At 35.7% G+C, this 20,440-nt stretch overlaps 2 protein-coding genes across 2 annotated transcripts; one reads left to right on the top strand and one right to left on the bottom strand.

The window, feature by feature from the left end:
- Positions 1-507: 507 nt before the first annotated feature.
- On the bottom strand, positions 508-3,313 carry LOC120778052. Its single transcript, XM_040109732.1, has 2 exons — positions 3,161-3,313; positions 508-1,830 (listed from the first exon to the last, which is right to left on the bottom strand). The coding sequence occupies exons 1-2, from the start codon at positions 3,309-3,311 to the stop codon at positions 632-634; spliced, it is 1,350 nt and encodes a 449-aa protein (XP_039965666.1). The 5' UTR covers positions 3,312-3,313; the 3' UTR covers positions 508-631.
- Positions 3,314-6,608: 3,295 nt separating this feature from the next.
- LOC120778317 (uncharacterized protein YER152C-like) lies at positions 6,609-13,738 on the top strand. The gene is given in 8 exon segments (XM_040110112.1): positions 6,609-6,754; positions 8,541-8,753; positions 8,817-8,836; positions 8,838-8,939; positions 9,005-9,159; positions 11,055-11,201; positions 11,279-11,513; positions 11,579-13,738. Coding segments are annotated over 7 exon segments (1,263 nt in total). The 5' UTR covers positions 6,609-6,754; positions 8,541-8,576; the 3' UTR covers positions 12,006-13,738.
- The last annotated feature ends 6,702 nt before the right edge of the window (positions 13,739-20,440 follow it).

The raw sequence follows: 20,440 nt of genomic DNA, 5'->3' as shown, positions 1-20,440 counted from the left end.
GAAAATTAAGAAGAGAGAGGTACTTATGCTGTAAGTTTCATTGTTAAGTGCATTCCTCAATGTGATCATGAGTTTGATCGAGCTATTGACGATGTGATCTTACTCAGGAGTGAGAGAGTTTTGCAGTATGTTTACTAAGGTTTTTATCTTCAGCGATTATATATGTAACTGCATTCACGGTGGACTAGTCCTCTTCCTAAGCCTTTCAGTGGCTTAAGATGCTAGAGTAAAACGTTGAAAGAACTGGGGTGACATCGTGTTGCAGAAATATTCCCTAAAATTTTAAGGAAAAGGAGTCAACAATTCATGATAGCTTGAAAGTTCGAGTCGGTTCTAACCCGACAAACTTTTATGTACGTATATATCCTGGAAAGAACTAGTGTCACTTACTTTGAGAAGAATAGGAATATATGGTCCTACTTTACTGATTCACATGCAGAGTTTATTTTAATAAATTACAAGTTAAGAAAAAGATGTACTAAATATTTAACTATTTTGATTGCACTGTTAATCACTAAAATTGGAACAGCTGATTCTTGTGAGGATTGTATTCGTCAAAGGGATTCAGTAGTGGGGGAACAAGCAGCAGGCCTTTCATATAGGCCCGTCACATTCAGCACCTCAGCCCCCGTTAACTTTGTATCAACAACTCAGTCACATCAGCGAGCTGCGCCGTCAGAATCGGCACCACTTTTATGAACTCATCCACTCTGCAGGCATACAAGTATCCACTCTTTAAGGTCTCTTCACTATTGCGCATCCATTTAAGCCAAGGCACTTGCTCGCGCACATCCGTACATTTCACATATTCCTCGCGAATTTCGCGCATTGTAGCAAATGGGTCGTTAGTGCCCAGCAGCACGATGCCAGCACGTCCATCCGCAGACACAATGATGCGAAAGTACAGAGCCGGTACCGGCAACAAACCGTTATTATTCTTATCGTACGACAAGTAGTAAGGACGAGACATATTGCCGCTGACCGTTCTCAGTTGCATTACGCCCACTGTGCCGGTATAGCAGGTCACCGGGTGCTTAAATTTTTGGACAGAGGCACGCACGCGCTCCTCCAATGTGGCCCATTGTCCGCCATTGAACGACTGCCACTGGGGTGCGACATTGAAGAAAGTGTATGTGGTGCGTTGCTGTGTGGCATAGATCATATCGGCTTTGGCAGCCAGATGACCGCGCGATAGAAAGAGTGACTTCTTATCGAAACAGGTTTGCGCATGCGCTTCGCTGCCCAACAACTGTGCGGCCTGTTGTTGTTGATTCTTCTGAGAGTAGAAGTAATTCATGTCGTATTCCGTGAAATGCCTAGCTTTCGAGAAGCTTAAACGCTTTACGCCGGGCTGATAGTATTGGTTTGCCGGCTGGAGCGTGTAACGCACATAATGCGTGCGCAGTTCGTCGTCGTCGTGACAAACCTGCATGGTTTCCAGGAAATGTGTCCTCGTCAAATTGTAGCCAACGCGATACAGCTGAGCGCTGTTGTTGGCGCAGGTCTGCGCTGTGCGCTCGACAGTGTATTTCACCGGCTGCGTACAGAGAAATTGCCGAAATTCGTACTTTTCGCCGTTCAGCGTGAATGTGGTGCCTTGTAAGCAGCGCGGGCGGATGGAACGCTTCCTTCGCGATATACCTGCCGTATTTGTGGTGGCATTTGCGAAAGGTGCGGTGCAAATCAACTCTATGCTGGCGCCTTGTGGTACCTCGATGAAACCGTCGTTGTTTGGCAGCCAGTACTCTGTTGAGTTTGGACGGACATACAGTGGCTGCGGTAGGTTCGGCTTCGGCAAATCATATTGCGTATCAATGCTGCATGGCAGACCTGAAAGCATAATGAAATAAATATGAACTTTAATTCCTTACTATTAAAGTATTATATGAGTTAAATATAAACAAAAGAGAGATCAATCATTCCACAGGTGCATATATACCAATAGTGACCTCGTGGCGGACATGAAAAATTCAAAAATTCACATCCATCGAAAAATCATTGTCTCAGATGAGGTCCACTATAGGCTTAATGGCTTCGTCACAAACAAGCGTGTCGCTATTGGGGTAAGTGAAATCCTTGTGTGGTTCAAGAAACACCGTTTGGTCGGAGTGTGATATGGCGACATCATCAACCCGTATTTCTTCCTCTAAATTATTTTCTTTGGGGCATTAATCAGCAACGCTCGAGAAGCTCAAAGAGAATATTCAACGCGCTATGTCCGAAATGCTTCACCGGATATAATATACATATATAAAAGATGGTATGCCGAAGTAAAACCGTTATTTACTCTTCTTGCCCAACGACAGTCTGCTTGAGACCACCGTTTTGTTGTTGAACGAGTAGCCGTCCAGAGCTTCTTTAATTTATTTAGTTGGAAAGGAACATCACTTGAACACCTTATCGCTAGCGACTGCACTTAAGCTTAAGCATTAGGCCCATTCTGTAAGACCTAATTTAAGCACCATTTAGAAGATTGTAGAATTTGCTGAAATTTCTAAATTTTGCCTCCACTTCCACTTCATTTTAAGCGAAACATTGCGAGCCATCGAAGAATGTGTTCAATTATTTTTGTTGCATTGTGGAAATCTTCGCTTAATAGCTAATGCCCATGTTTATCGCGGATTAGATTTGCATTCGCTTTTGTAAAGCTGTTAAGATATCCAAATAGCTAGACACGTTTTCTTAAGATTTTATTTTTATACTTCGTTTGAATTTGTCACTAGTGCTTTGCATTTCTGATGTTTTTAGGGCCAGAAACGAAAATCATGTAAACAATCGAAAATTGTGCTTTCACATTCAACTAATACTTATTTGTCATTGTAAGAAGCTTCACATTAGGGTGTACCTTAAAAATGTCATGAGCAAGCTTTTTCAGACTAAGCTTGCTCAGCTGCAGAGGAATGTTAAAAGATATCGCATATGAATTACGGTTACGATTATTTATTTTGTTATTTGTTAAAAATGTCTCATGAGGCCAAATCAAGTCGAATTTCTTCCACTTTTTCTCGTGATACTCAATTGTGCTTAACTGAAAAGCACTGTGTATTAGTGCTGACTTCAATACTCACAAAGCGATTTTGGAAATCTAATCTAAAGTGTTTCTGCTGACCCCCCACCATCCTAATGTTTACGAGCAAAATCTTCAGCATTGATAACTTACCGCTGTGTGTGGACGTGTTCTCCGACGCTATGACACCTGTTCCAACACGCTTCAGCTCAGTAGCGACGTCATCAGGTGGTTTCACCGCTTCTCTGGCAACAACACTGACGAAAACACTGCACAAGGTAAAAATATTTAAAGCTGAACGCATCAGCTGTTTTATTGCTGTTGTTGGCGTTTTCATCGTTGTTGTGGCGCGTACGGTTCATAAAACGGTAGTCCCACGGAAATGAAAATTTATAAAAAACATACAGAGTTATTCGAATCACTATTTAACTCGGTAGCTTAGCTGAGATCTGCGACTTTGACTCGGACTTCATCTTTATTTTAAGCCATGTTACCTTTGCATTGTCTATAAACTTTTGAATGTCAAAATTGTGAATTGAAAGCTCCAAATATCATTATGTAGCTTTCAACATGACTTAAAAGCTCAAAATACGCTCAAAAGCGCTTTTTATAGTACAGCTCATATGATATAAAAATCTGAGCTGAAAGCTTGATTTTGTGCGACAAAAGCTTTTGTGTGCGTGTGTGTGTGTGTGTGTGTGTGTGTGTGTGTGTGTTGTTATCCACGCAGTTGATCTTCATAGTTGTCATTGAAAGCTTTAAAGCAAAGCCAAATAATTTATACTTAAAAGTAACCGAAGCTAAAGCACCAGAGTTTGTTAAGTTAGACTACAGTTTGAATCAAAAGAACTTAAAGCAAATATCTGGACGAATCCCTCTGGGTGGCAGACTTAATTTGTTCGCACACTTTACAGTTTATTATAATAAACGATTAATGCCGTGTTTCATTGAGTTGAATATCCCGACCGCATTCTTATGAAACCTCGTTGATTCCGCAATAATTTAATATTTTACATCATTGTGGCAATATCGAAATATCGATATAAGTATGTTCTAGAACGTTCAGGATTTGGCGCAAGGCAGAAGAAAACAAAGTGTTATCCACTTGGAATGCAAGCCACACCCACACGGTCGGCACACAGATACACATTCTGTTATCGCACAAACACTCTCTTACTGTGCCTTTTTTATGTGGCATGACTTATGTATATATGTATGTATGTATGTACAGTATCGGCCAAACATTTGCAACTGAAATATGATAATGGAAATACTGTCGATTACACAGAAAATAATTGCCGGAGGCCAACTGTTTTAATTTTGTTTTAAATATTGGATGTTAATTAAGGCAAACAAAGCAAATTTAATAATATTTTTCAGTTTATTTGTTTAATGTATATAAAAAAGCGATATAACATATACCTACAAATATATTCAATAAGAAAAAACAATTGCAACTCATAGAAAACGATTCACTATTTTTAATAAAATAAAAGAAAAACTTAGTATTTTGTAGCAAACTCATTACTCTGAATAACTGCTTTGCATCGCAGCGGCATTGAAGCTATAAGGTTATGCACTACGGTTTGAGGTATATTTCTCCATGCCTCCAGGGCCCTTGGAAAAAACTGATCAGTATTTGGCACATTACTGCGATACATTTTTTTTTTAATTTTCCGTAAATTGTCTATGAGATTAAAGGCTGGGGACTGTGGAGGTCACTCCATTCCATCCACTTTATTCCTCTGTAACCACGATTTTAGGACCTATGCCATATGCCTCGGGTCGTTGTCCTGGTGGAAGATCCTCTGTAGTGGCATTTCCCATTCAGCATGTGGCAACATTACGGATTCCGTAATGTCTCTGTAAACGTACCGATCCATGCTACCATTAATACGATGCAGCGGCCCCAAACCAGAAGCAGATAAACATCCCTAGACCATAACATAGCAACTATGTTTGATTGTTTTTTGACAATACAAATTTTTAAGACGCTTGTTTCGTGGGCGTCGAACGAAACTCACGCCATCACCGCGTTCCAAATTAAATTTGGACTCATCACTAAAAGGAACAGTTTTCCACTTGCTTATTGGCCATTCTAGATGATTTTTAGCGAACACAATCGTTTTAGTTGGTTAAGTTTGTTAATAAGCGGTTTCTTCGCTGGTCGGTAACTCCTTAAATCAGCGTTATTTAGGCGATAAGCGGCCGGTTTTGAGTAGATTGGTAACTCAAGCTCCTTTACAAATTGCGGAGCGCTTTATAATGGATATCTTTTTACCTCTCTTACAATTGAGCTGTCAGTTTTTCATCAATTTTTCTTGGTCGGCGTCCACGATGCACTACTTCGACAGTTTTATTCCTAATAAAGTTCGAAATTATTCGCGAAATTGATGACTTGTGAATTTTGTACTTTATATAAATTTCTTTTTGAGAAGTTCCGTTATTATAATCATCAATAACACGTGCTCGTAGTGCTTCACCGAATTTATTTAGAGCCTTTACTTTTCTTGTAAAAAAATTTAAAATGAAAACGTGTTTTCGAAAAAACTCAGAGCAGAAATTATGCTTAGTTAGAACATTTACTTTTTTAATTAAAACTCAATACCGTTTAAGAAAGAAACAAACAAAGGAGAAAAGAAACTAACAAAACAGAGTTGCAACTGTTTTGTCGCGGCGGATTGGCGTACATTTGAAATTGTTTTCAAATATAACCGGCAAAATAAAAAAAGATCGCGATAAACATTGCAAAATATGTAACTTCAATGCTGGAAATTTAAAAACAAGAAACAAAAAGGAATTCGAAAGAAAAATGGCATTGTAAGACAAAAAATGTAGACCTTCGCTCTAGTTGCAAATGTTTTGTTCGATACTGTATAAGTAGTTATATAAATAAAATTATACTTAGCTTATGGATTCCGGCCATGCAATGCTTTCTCACTTGAACGAAAGCAAAAGTCAAACAAAGCATTGATTTAATATAGGGTAAATGACGTCATATCTATAGTAAGGGCGAATATCACTGCGTGAGGAATAAAGAAGGTTGAGGCTAATTTAATGAACTTTGAATAATTTATTGTAAATAATCTAAATTAAACTTTATGGGCATGGTTGTACTAAAGCCCCAACTTCCTCAGATAAAAAACGTCTCCATGAAGTTTCATTATGAAATCTCCAAATTAACTCAAGCCAAGACGGGCGTATACTCAGCTTACATTAATATGAAATATGAAAACACAGATTTTGTGTCGAATTTTATTTACTTATTTTTTGTAATATTTTATAAAGTATATTGCATTTTCCACACCACCTTGAGGTATGCAACTAGGCGCCTTACTAATTGTTTTTGGGTGCTCGGTTCCCCTAGAGGCCTATTTTCACCCGTATACCTATCTATTGATGTAGCTGCCTGAAAAGTGCAACAAATTTGTCTGCAGTTGGAATTAATGTGAGTAAATGAGAGAATAGTACATATTCTGAAAACACAGCGATCAAGTTCACTTTCCATTGTGAGTAATCGTGCGGCAAACAAAAGTCTGTATGTAGGAAACGCTTCACAAGCACTTTAGTAGGCAAGGAACCACCGTGTGATAAGTTAGTGATTGTGGAAAAAATATAAAAGAAAAAAAAAGTAATCAGTCAATCTATCCAAAAAAATTTGTGTCAATTTTTATAAACAAGAATAGTAATCAAAAGCAACGAAAAATGAAAGCATCTTTCATATTGACGCTACTTATGTACATATATGTATGTATATGTAGTTGTACTGATTATTTATCTAATTATTAATAGGCTTAAGCAGCCTGAATCAAATTTTACCAAAAACCCACTAATGGACAAAGTAACAGTACCACGAATGGACCGATACATAGTTCTGAATCAGCAAACTGTAATTTACCAGTTGAAACGATAATCAAGAGTTTTGATAAATAAGGCGAAGCACAATTTTCACATTGTGAATTCAAAATCAATGCCGATATGCACAACAATTCGCCAATTTTTACGGAACCCAATCACCTTGAGTACTTGCTACCCAATTCAAGTGGTGAAATTGTAGTGCCCCATGGCCAGTAGGTGAGTTTGCGCTGCGCTGATGCATTCGCAACACCGTTCGACGGACAAACTCTGAAGGCACAATGTGCCGGCGATAAAAATTTTCTTATAAAAAATAAATAAATTTTAAAATTTTCTTATAAAAAACGAAATAGTTAATTTCTCAGCACAATTCCGATTTCTTTGGCACCGCGATTGAAGGTATGGTTATGTATGTGTAAGGTTATAGGTACCGCAAACGCTTAGTTTACGAGATATTCGACCTTAAATTTCCAAACATCCCAAAATTCGAACATTTCAAGAAGCATTTCACCACATTAAACATAGTTTCCTCACATTTTTCAATTCAAATTAATTAAACTCAACTATAAACTTTTAACTAAATTCACATTTTGCACTTTTTGCAGGTTTTTTACCTAAGAAAATTTTATTTTAAAAATTACATTTTACACTAGTAGTGACATCATTTGTGTGCTAAAAATTTCGACGAAATGGAGCGCTGCCGTGTGATGATAAGGCAGTTCCCTGAAATTTCTCTTTTTCTCAAAAATTCCCTTTTCCATGCATATTAAACAAATAAGTAATATTATATACATGTGTTAGTAATATTATATAATAATATTACGTAATAAAGTGTAAAGAATACAGTATAAACATTCTTTCCATGCATATGGATATGTTCTTTATTTAATTTAATAAACAAATAAGTAATATTATGTTTTAATATTATATATATTGTCACCTAAAATGAAAAACAACGTATTATCAAAAATTTTCCTTAATAATGGTGCATGATGGCAAGAGCTATATTTAAATCAAAAGGGTTTGTTAATTATATAGTATTTGCTCTAGATTTTTGGGCACAACTCTTCTTCGGTTAAGACTAAACGTTAAAAATATAAAGTCAGAAAAATATTTTGTGGCTGTGCTTGGGAAACATTCGTATCTTCAAGCAACTAATCCGCTTTGCGCGATAAAGTAAGATTCTTAAATGACAACTTTATATGTATGTATACATTTATAATAACCTCTATTAACGACAGAGGATGTACTCTAATGAACACTACCATATAAAAACCTTATAGATATCTTTTAGTTCAAACTGATAGGTACCAATAGCTGGGTGTACTTTATGTTTTATTTATAAATGTAATACTCCTGTTAGCAGCCAAACATGCACACATACGAAAATTTATAAACCAAGAATGAAAGTATATAGAATGTCTATCATTTAAAGGTTTCATATAGCCTCATTAAGTTACAACGAACAGAAAACATAGCGTTGAGGATTGCAATTGAGTAAACTTATTTTTGTATGAATTGAAGAACAATTTTTTTAAACAAGTGTATACATTTACGATTTTATGATTTTACGTTGCGTTATGGCAAGCTGTAAGTGACCTAATTAAGTGGTACTTAAAGTAGGGTACTTAAATATTAACAATCCATGCATAATCATGAGATATTATTTCATTTTTAGCAAAACACGCGAAGTAATTTGAGTCAGTGATTTGATATGACTAGAGGTGAAATGGCGCTTGTCAATGTCGATCGCAAGCTAAAACATTTGTTTGATGGAAACGACTGGAATGTTTATGACGAAAAGATCCTTAATTTGGGCGTAGGTGCTCCTGGTCCAGATTTATTGCAGAACTGCTGTGATATTTTTGAAGCAGCTACAAAGCATAGACTAGTAAGTTAACTGTATTATTAGAGTTGTATTTAATGACAGCTAAGTTTTTTGCAATTTACATAGAAATATGAAAAACAAAGCAATTTATCTTCTTTTCCAATACGGGCCCACTAGTGGTTCGTTTGAAATACGAAATGCTATCGCAGAATACTTCAGTTCACTATATGTTGATGATCGCGTAAAAAGGTTTGTAGTATGTGTGTATTTGAATATCTCAAGATGTAATATTATTTAACACAATTACTACAAAGTGAGGATCTTATTATAACAACTGGTGCATCGCAAGGACTACATTTTGTCTTATCAACTCTGCTTGATTTAAATGGTGTAATTTTTGTTGACGAAGTTACTTATATGATCGCATTGGATACTATGAAACAATTCACAACTCTTACCATCGTACCGAGTATGTAAAATTATCGCTATATATGTACATATATTTACGCTTTTTATATAATTAAGTCGATATTTCTTTCATTCTTTTTATACACTGAACAAGATATATTAAGTTTGCCACGAAATTATACTTTACACAATATAAATGATCAGCATGACGAGCTGAGTCGATCTAACCACGTCCATGCCGTGGTTGTTCTAACGATTGCCTATATCCTGTTTGGGGGAAGGTAACTGTCATCGAAGTCCATCTGTCTGTCCGTTTGTTGGTATATACGACAGCAAGTTCCTCAGCTTTTGAGATATGAATCAGCAATTTTGCACAAGTCCTTTTCTCCCCAGAAGCTAAGTCGGAATCGCCGATATCGGACTAGCAGAATATAGATACCTGTCATGCGAACTGATCGATGGAAATTAAATTCTTACAGGGCACTCGAAGTGTAACCAACTTCAGACCGTTCGCGCAGCTGTCGCACTGGAATCAGCTGTTTATAAATTTGCTGAATGACAGTTCAGAGTATTTTTCAAAAGTGTAAAAAAGCGTTTTGCCAAAAGTGAACGCAAAAAAGTGATCAGCGATGGAATTCAAACGTAATAGTGTGATTGCTTTATATTTAGCTGGAAGATCACAGCCTGCAATTGTTTGTGAACTCAAACACCTTAATGTGAATAAAGTTTTGGTTTATCGCACCATTACTCGTTACAATGATACTGGTAGCATCGCAAAACGCCATGGAGGTGGTCATCAAAAGATTGCAACGTCACATCAGATGGTTCGGGAAGTGAAGAAGCGACTTGAGCGAAATCCACGATGAAGTGCCAATCAAATGGCTAAAGAACTGAAAATATCCGACCACAGCATCCGACGCATATTGAAAAATGAGCTCAAGGTCAAGCCTTACAAGTTCCAAAAGGCCTATGATCTCACACCGAAGCAGCAACAAGTAAGACTTGAGTAAGCGAAGCAGTTGCTTCGCTTGGCCGAAAGCGGTCAAATTCCGAACATTGTGTTTTCTGACGACCAAATTTTTCCAATTGATCAATTCCTAAACTCTCAAAACGATAGGATTTACTTGACCAACCGTTCATGCGAGAATCTAAGTCATCGGTTGGCCACCTGGAGGCAGTACCTGCCACAAATAATGGTTTGGGCCGCTGTCACCGCAGATGGGCGCTCTCTAATTGTTTTCATCGAGCCTGGCGTCAAAGTAAATGCGACATATTATCGGGAAAGTGTTCTGGAGGCTGCTTTGAAGCCGTGGGCAAACAAACATTTCGGTCGCAAACCATGGACGTTTCAACAAGACTCAGCACCGTCTCACAAAGCGCGAGTAAACCAATGGATTATTCTTTCTGTGCCATTTTGGAGAGCACGGTTCGCAGTAAAAAATACACCAGTCTCGAGATGCTGAAGAAAGCCATTGTCCGTGAGTGGGCCAAAATACCGGCAAGTCACATTCGGGCAGCTTGAGATTCGTTTTTTGACCGTCTCAAGGCCACAGTTACCGCAAAAGGTGGTCATATCGAGCAAAAGTGAATTAGTCCTGAATTTGTGATTATTTTCACACATTTTGTACTTTAAACTGAATAAAAATAATTTTCCAAACCGAATTTATGGCTTTTTTAAAATACACTTCGAGTGCCGGACCCTGTATATGGAAAACTGTATTTAACAAGTTATCTTCACAAAATTCTCTAAGGCAACAACAAAATCTTTGAAAAAATTGTTCACATCGGACCATTATAGCAAATTGCTACCATACAAACTGAGCTATCAAAATTAAGTTCTTGCAAGAAAACTTGAACATCCGAAGGGTATATAGTTTCGGTGCAGCCGAAGTTAACATTTTTTATTGTTTTATCTTATGAAATCAAAAAAAAGTACCGTATTATTTTTTATTTTAGTAAAACTTAATGACGATGGAGTAGATGTAAAGGAACTTGAAAAAATAGTACAGGAAAAACAGTTTCAATCAAAATCTAAAACCTTCTGGGCAATGTACTATACCATTCCAACTTATCATAATCCAACTGGTATACTTTTTTCTGAAGGTAGTAGTCGAAATATAGAATACTAATTTAAAGGTAAATTTAACAATTTCAATTTCTCGTTCCACATAAAAAAATAGCTGTTTGCCAAGAGCTTGCGAATTTAGCTAGGCAATATGACTTCTTAATACTATGTGACGATGTTTATAATATCCTAAATTACACAAATTCGAAGCCAGCGAAGCGCTTATTTGCCTACGATAATGGCACAGGAAATATAATTTCAAATGGAAGTTTCGCCAAGCTAATTGGACCAGGTGTTCGGGTAGGTTGGTTGGAGGTACCTGCCCGATTAAAACCAATTTTAGAGAATTCGTGAGTAAACGAAATTTTTCAAAATTAATTTATTTCTTAAACATGATAGAATTCTATTATTGCAGTGGTATCTTGAATAGTGGCGGCTGCTTCAATATTTATACATCAGGCATATTAGCCAGTCTTTTTGAACTAAAACTGGCACAAGAACATATTGCCATTGTGAATCGTGCTTATAAAGAACGCATGTTGGCAGCTTGTGAAATACTTGAAAAAAATTTGCCTGTCAGTTGCAAATGGATTAAACCGTCGGGAGGATATTTCATTTGGATTTCTCTACCAACAAATACAGATGCTGGGAAACTTTTACAAACATGTTTGCAAGTAGAGAAAATATTTTTTATTATCGGTTCTCGTTTTGCTTACGAACCTATGGTGGCAAATAATTGTTTACGTTTATCTATTTCATTTCACAACAAGGATAAATTAGTTGACGGTGTCACACGCTTCTGTGCAGTGCTGAAACGTTATCTGGAAGAACCCAAAAAATGAGAAAACAAAATTTTTTTTTTCACACTTTGTACATACAGTATTGGACAAAACTTAAGCACCCCCTACTATGGTTCAGCTCGAACTTAGCTCTTTTCAGACAATAAACATAAATACTAGATGTAAAATTTTGACGTTTTTCAATGGATTGCTTATTAGTTTTTATTAGAATAAAGCTTCTCGGTTTCAGTTTTCAAAATTAAATAAGTTATAACAACAAAAACATTTAAGGTATAAAAATTAACTGGACAAAACTAAAGCACCCCTTTCATCGGTTTGAAAATAATATCTGAAAATTAAAAAAGAGTAGCAAATCCTTATTTTTGGGTAACTGAAACGCATATTTTGGGCATAGAAGAAATTAAATTATTTACTGTAAATCATGTGGTATGCCGTTTTTGCAAGCAATTTTTTGTGGTTCTAAAGGTTGATCCTTGGTTTTACAATTTTCCCTATTTTTTTTAGAATTAACGATCTCCCACAAGTTCTCGATGGATTTGACATCGAGTGATTACGCCTGCAAATCTAAGACATCAACTCTGTAACTTTTCAAGCAAGTTGTTCAATGCCTAGAGTTATGTTTAGGATCATTGTCCTTTTGGAACCATCATTATAGTGGCATATCCTTTTCAGCATCCCGTTTTTTAAAATGTCGGTGTAAACAAACCGGTCTCTTATTCCATTTTTTATATGAATAGGTCCAGTCCCGCGACCAGAGAAAGAGCTCCAGACCATAACATTACCATCGTCGTATTTAATGGTCGCAATATAATACTTAGGTTTGAGTCCTTGTCCTATCGGCCTTCTCAGACATCTTATGTCAATCGATTTTTTAATATTATATTTCGATACGTCTTGAGAATAAAATGGTATTCAATTTCTGAATGCTCCAATCGAGATGAGCAGTCGCAAATATAACTTTGTCCTCTCAATTTTTTGCTGAAGTAATGAACTAATTAGTAAACAAAAGTGTTTCTGTATTTAATTGGAAAAGACTGTGGGATAAATTTGGGTAACCTTTTTGATCAATGAATCGTATCTTTATGTAATTTTTTGCTGTCTTCCTCAGCTGTGCCGATAAAGTACATTGCCAGTTTGCTGAAATTTATTTATTAATCGGGGGCACCATTGAACTATTCACCGAACATTTTTAACTAATTTTGTGTTGCAATAAACTTTTTTGACAATCACTTATTATTTTATTTGTAAAGTCGGCTGAATAGGTATTTTCCGCAAATTTTGATTCTTAAACTCTAAATCGCAACTGAGCAGTGACGACGGCAAAAATTTCTCTACAAAATATCTCAATAATATTTGTAACGGTTTATGGCTAACGTCTTCAACGAATAACGTACTTTTAAAGTAGCGTGGTACTATTTTTCCTAACAAATATTAGGGGGGCTTTTGTTTTGTCCACTCAGATTTATACTTTAGAAAAGTTTTTTGTTTAAAATTTTGTATTTCGAAAGATTATATAACTAATGTTATATTTTTTATGAATTAATATGTGTAGGCACAATTCCGATTTCTTTGGCGCCGCGATTGAATGTACCGTTAGATATATTAGGTACCGCAAACGGTTAGTTTACGAGATATTCGACCTTAAATTTCAAAAATTCCCAAAATTCGAACATTTCAAGAAGCATTTCACCACATTAAACATACTTCCTCACATTTTTCACTTCAAATTAATTAAAGTCAACTATAAACTTTTAACTAAATTCACATTTTGCACTTTTAGCAGGTTTTTACCTAAGAAAATTTTATTTTAAAAATTACATTTTACACTAGTAGTGACATCATTTGTGTGCTAAAAATTACGACGAAATGGAGCGCTGCCATGTGATGATAAGACAATTCGCTGAAATTCCTTTTTCCATGCATATGGATATGTTCTTTATTTAATTTAATAAACAAATAAGTAATACATAGTAATATTATATATATTGTCACCTAAAATACAAAACAACGTATTATCAAAAATAAATGGAAATCGCTGACAGATATAATAACCAAAACTTAACCATTTTATAACGAAAATATATATTTTTATTTATATATGTAATATATAATGTGTTTCGCGCTTTACGTCCGATTTATGGTCTACATAATCGACCAAGTGAGCAAACAATTAATGCGATTGTGACCAAGTTTCGCACTCAGTTTACTTTATTGGACATTAAACCAACCACACGAATGCGTACAGTGCGTACAGAAGAATATTGCGTCTGTTTCTGAGAGTGTGGCTGAAGACCGTGAAATGTCGATTCGTCGCCGTTCGCAGCAATTGGGTTTGTGTTATTCGACCACATGGAAGATTTTACGCAAAGATCTTGGTGTAAAACCGTATAAAATACAGCTCGTGCAAGAACTGAAGCCGAACGATCTGCCACAACGTCGAATTTTCAGTGAATGGGCCCTAGAAAAGTTGGCAGAAAATCCGCTTTTTATCGACAAATTTTGTTCAGCGATGAGGCTCATTTCTGGTTGAATGGCTACGTAAATAAGCAAAATTGCCGCATTTGGGGTGAAGAGCAACCAGAAGCCGTTCAAGAACTGCCCATGCATCCCGAAAAATGCACTGTTTGGTGTGGTTTGTACGCTGGTGGAATCATTGGACCGTATTTTTTCAAAGATGCTGTTGGACGCAACGTTATGGTGAATGGCGATCGCTATCGTTCGATGCTAACAAACTTTTTGTTGCCAAAAATGGAAGAACTGAACTTGGTTGACATGTGGTTTCAACAAGATGGCGCTATACATGCCACACAGCTCGCGATTCTATGGCCATTTTGAGGAAAACTTCGGAGAACAATTCATCTCAAGAAATGGACCCGTAAGTTGGCCACCAAGATCATGCGATTTAACGCCTTTAGACTATTTTTTGTGGGGCTACGTCAAGTCTAAAGTCTACAGAAATAAGCCAGCAACTATTCCAGCTTTGGAAGACAACATTTCGAAGAAATTCGGGCTATTCCGGCCGAAATGCTCGAAAAAGTTGCCCAAAATTGGACTTTCCGAATGGACCACCTAAGACGCAGCCGCGGTCAACATTTAAATGAAATTATCTTCAAAAAGTAAATGTCATGAACCAATCTAACGTTTTAAATAAAGAACCGATGAGATTTTGCAAATTTTATGCGTTTTTTTTTTTAAAAAAGTTATCAAGCTCTTAAAAAATCACCCGATATTATTATTATATAAATTTTTTATTTTTAACGCAGAAAGAATATACATATGTAGATGGAAAAAGTGTTCACAACTCAATTATAACTTGAAAAATTTGGAAAGTATTTTTATTATAGTTAGTATAGAAAAAAGAATCAGGCGAAAAAAAACAAACAAGGAAAAATCATTAAAAAACCTCCATAATATATTTGCTGTTTAAGATGTGGCAACGCTCGTTTTCCTCATAAGTGTGCTAAGTGATTTTTAAATTAATAAATTTAGGTAAAATATAGCAAAATAAAAGTAAAATGTGAACTTATTTCAATGCTTAGAGTGTATATTTAAATATACAGAGTGAAAAACGTGAAAAAATTTAGTAAAAAATAGAGAAATACCATGTGTTATTAGTGCAAATTTTTGAACTTTTAATAGTGAATATTGTAAAAAATATAAATTTTGTTTATATTATTTTTGGATAATCCCTCTCTGGAGAAGCTCCCCTATCCTCACATACCCCATTTATACGGAAATTCGGGTTTTTTTATACCTCCGCCAAAGTAATCGGAAACGTGCCATTTCTCAAATAAATTTTCAATTTTTATTATAAAAAAAAATAGTTAATTTCTCAAATAAATTTTCAAATTTTATTATAAAAAATAAAATAGTCAATTTCTCAAATAAATTTCGAAATTTACTTATATAAAAGAAAATAGTCAATTTCTCAAACAAAATTTTAGATTTAAAAAAAATATAATAGTTAATTTCTCAAAAATCATGTGCAAAACAACATCAACCCCTACACCAATGCGAACGAGACTTTGCTGCAGCGGTAAAGACACCAAATTGATTAATGTCAGGATTAAATTCACGGAGTCATTACTACTAACAATGAAAGTGTGTTTTGACAAAATTCGCCAAACCACTTCTTACGTTGAACACACCATTACTCCTGCAAGTATTCACTACAAACATGACGTGCCGAGTAAAAATTTCACTTCCGGCGATTTCTGTGGTGGTAGAAACATTGACCCGCTTTACAAAAAGCTCAAACAAATTGAGGCACTCAGTCGTATACTTGGAAAGGATTCGATTTACGTGGAAACCAAAAATTGTTTGTCCCGCGACCACTTGGTTGCCAAAGCTGACTTGATATTCAGTGGCCAACAAAAGTCTACCTTTCATTATGTGAATGTAGTGCCACAATGGCAGTCCTTCAATGCCGGTAACTGGTCGCGCATTGAGGATGGAGTCCGTCAGTTCGCTCATGACAGTGATAGTACCCTACTCTGCTGGACTTGTACCTGGGGTGTTTGCACTTTGCCAGATGTTAACAAAATAATAACAAAAACAATAATGTCGTACCGGTGCCAAAACTATTTTACCGTATTGTTATCGATGCTGGGTCGCGTAAAGGTATCACGTTCTGTGGGGTGAATAACCCATATGTGACAATTGAAGAACTGATAGGGATAGGAAAAATATACTGTTACTGTCAGTGGCGTAGCTACAACTTCGGGCGCCCGGGGCCAAGGATGTTCTGCCGCCCCCCTTTATCTGGTTACCTAAATGTTTCATGAGGTGGTTCGAACAAAAGTAAATTTTTACAAAATATCTTCGATATTAAGTATATAAAATTTAGGAACTAGAAGCTACGCGAATTCTGAAGTTCCAAAATTCTCACAATGCGGTTTTTGAGGAAATTGATAGTAAATTTGCAAGACAACTTATTAAAAGCCATAGAAAAAACCCATTTTCGCCTTATATCTTGTACACTTTTGACACATGGGACTGGAAGCCTACAAGACGTTAGCGAAAGCTTTAAGAATACTACTCACTATACCTGTATCAGTTGCATCTTGTGAAAGTTCTTTTAGCATACTTAAATTGATCAAATCTTACTTGAGATCGACCATGAGTCAGAGTAGACTATCCAATCTTGCAATTCTCTCAATAGAATGTGAAACTGCTTCAACTTTAAATTACAATGATATAATATGTGATTTTGCAGTGATCAAAGCTAGAAAAGTGCATCTTTAAGTTCTATCACTATTTTTATAAAAGGTATAAGCCAAAAGATATAAGACAAATGCAAAGACTGAAGAGTATTCGAGTAAAAATTAATATTTTTCATTGTTATTCAGATTATTATATTGTGAGTGTATAACTCTTTATCTTTCATAATAAATTTTGTGAAAAAATTGGTAGAAGTATTTTTCTGAATATAAAAAACAGCGAAGATCGTTTTACCGCCCCCAAGACGTTGCGCCCGGGGCGAGGGCCATTTCGCCCCCACCTAGCTACGCCACTGGTTACTGTTATGCCTCTTTCAGTACCAGACTTCGTAGCGGTTGTGAAAGACTTGCCGCTGGTTAACTGAAGGAATTGCCCATCTAGAATCAGCACCTTTTTTATATTATCATAATCTCAATAATATTATAATCTCAATACTATTTTTTTTAATACAAACTTGTTGAAAAAATAAATAAATTATTTATTCGGCATTAAGTGCGTCTGCTGTCTTATTTGGAAATTATTGAACGGTAAGACTAAGTTCTAATAATAATATAAACATATTTTTGGCTAACAAAATGCGATGAGCGTGTTTCACCACAGCAAGCTCAGAAGGAGAAATTTTAACAGTGGCGCGTGATCATAGCTGAGCATTCAATGAAAATTATGCTCAGAATATAGTAATATTTGTAGTTGATGTGCAAATAAGAGTTACTTTTTGAATATTTCATATGTTTGATAATATATTATAATTTCACAAATATGTATGTATGTATGTGGATATGTTATATATATTTATGACATACTATCATAATATCCTAAAAAATAATATATTACAATAATATTAAATGTAAATTACATTTCATTATACCCTGAACAAGATATATTAAGTTTGCCACGAAGCTTGTAACACCCAGAACGAAGCATCGGAGACCCTATAAAGTGTATGTATAAATGATCAGTATGTTGAGCTGAGTCGATTTAGCCATGTTCGTCTGTATATATACGAACAAGTCCCTCAGTTTTTAAGATATCGTTTTGAAATTTTGCAAACGTCATTTTCTCTTGAAGAAGCTGCTCATTTTTCGAAACTGTTGATATTGGATACAGCTGCTATACAAACTGAGCGATCGGAATCAAGTTCTTGTATGGAAAACTTTCACATTTTACAGGTTATTTTCTAAGATTATTTTACAGGTTATTTTCTAAGATTATTGTTCAGATCGGCTTACTATAGCATATAGCTGCCATACAAACTGAACGACCGGAATCAAGGGCTTGTATGGAAAACTTACGCATTTGACAAGATATATTCACGAAATTTGGTATAGATTAATTTCTAAGGCAACTATGTAATCTCCGAAGAAATTGTTCAGATCGGCTCACTATAGCATATAGCTGCCATACAAACTTAAAGATCGGAATCAAATGCTTCCTTGGGAAACTTCCTCATTTGACGATATATGTACTGCCTCTTCCCGCCCAACCAACGCGAGGGGCGCAATACGCGAACGAGCGGAATTAGCCGAGTCATAAAAAGGCAAGAGAGTTTTAAGCGTTGCGATCTTAAGCTGCTCAGCTACAGAAACAAAAATTTCAACAACCGAAATTAAGAATTAGATTAAAGTTTATTATTTTTAAATGCTATTTGTTAAGAGTCGATAAATAATTCTTTTAATGGTAAAGAGTGAGTCTGTTAGATCAAGTTAGATGTGCTGGAATGAGAATTGAAATTATGGCATACATATGTATACGGCGGAATGGTTCGTTTAACTCAAAATTTGTTCTAGAAAATTTTAAAAGTAAGGGTCTAAACTGTCTGGTAGAGCGAGCGGGAACGTTAAAATTAATATCAGATAAGAGAGATGGGCTACAGACTGACCCATTCATGAGTTTGACAAAAAATGTTATATCAAGGGAGATTTATAAGTCTTAAACGGTTAGTGTAAGGGGGAAGATTTAAACTGGAATTACAATGCAAATGATTTAAGGCAAAAAGTAATAATTGTTTTTGAACGGACTCTAACTTCTCCGAATGGACTTGGTAACTAGGGTTCCAAACCACAGAAGCATATTCTAATATACGCCTCACCAAAGATGTAAAATGATTTTTTGTGGTAGATCCGCTAATTCTTTAGATCAACGTTTAACAAAACTAAGAGTGCCTTTAGCTTTAAAAACCGTGGAAGATGCGTGAAGATTAAAATTGAGTTTGGGGTCCATAGTTACTCCCAGATCAACAAAACTGCTTACTTTCTCCAACCCAAAGTTTTTTATTGCGTATGAAGTAGGGTCTACAGATCTACATGAAAAGCACTTCGTTTTACAATTTTTAAGGTTCAATGGCATGTCATTTCTATCACACCAAGAAACTAGGTTGTTTAAGTCTGTTTGCACTTGACATCTTTGGCTGTTATATGTTTTAAAAAGTTTAGATTAAATTAAAATAAAATAATTTGAAAAATAACACTAGTTTACAGTATTGAACTTTTTGTCTGTTGCCGCGAATTCTGCGATTGATATTGTTCACTTATTACTTGTTTTTGTCAAATCTACCCTCAAAAATATATATTCATCGAAAACAGGCGTATTTTACTGTGTTAAGATTAGTTTCTCAAGTTTTTGGGACATGAGTATTTCAAGAAGACGTTGTTTAAATAAACCAAAAAATACCTATTTTGAGTATTTTGGGGTGCTCTTGGATAAAAATTAGAATTCTTGGGCTCCCAATTGTGTTTGTAAATCTTGTGTGGTATATTTAAGATTATGGAAAAGTGGTAAAGAAGTGCCTTTAAATTTGGAATACTGACTATTTGGCGAAAACCACGAAATCATCTCGTAAACTGTTAATTTTGTAGTGTGAACATAAACGGTTTAAACACTAAAAATCGAGCTAAATGGCAGTACCCAAGTACTAGTTGTGTTCAACGTCCAGTGCAGCGTTCACCTAACTCTTCAGAGCCTAAAAATATATCTGAACCATTAGAGCAAGACATTGAAGGACCAAGCTCATCACAAAATGATGCTGATTTTGAAGGTATGTCTAATGAGCCAAAACGCTTTTCCCAAAATGAGTTGAATGATCTTGTAAGAGATTTAAATCTTTCAAAACAAGCTTCAGAATTGTTAGCATCAAGACTTAAAGAAAAAAACTTGCTATCCTCGGATACTAAAATAAGTTTTTATCGTGAAGGAGATGCAGAATTACGGCGTTATTTTCCCGAAGAAAACGGCATTACCTTTTGTTCAGATATCAAAAA

The sequence above is a fragment of the Bactrocera tryoni genome, chromosome 5 (genome assembly GCF_016617805.1).
Source record: "Bactrocera tryoni isolate S06 chromosome 5, CSIRO_BtryS06_freeze2, whole genome shotgun sequence".
NCBI lineage: Eukaryota > Metazoa > Arthropoda > Insecta > Diptera > Tephritidae > Bactrocera > Bactrocera tryoni.
Note: the sequence above shows the minus strand (reverse complement) of the source record. Positions and strands in the feature narration are given on the sequence as shown.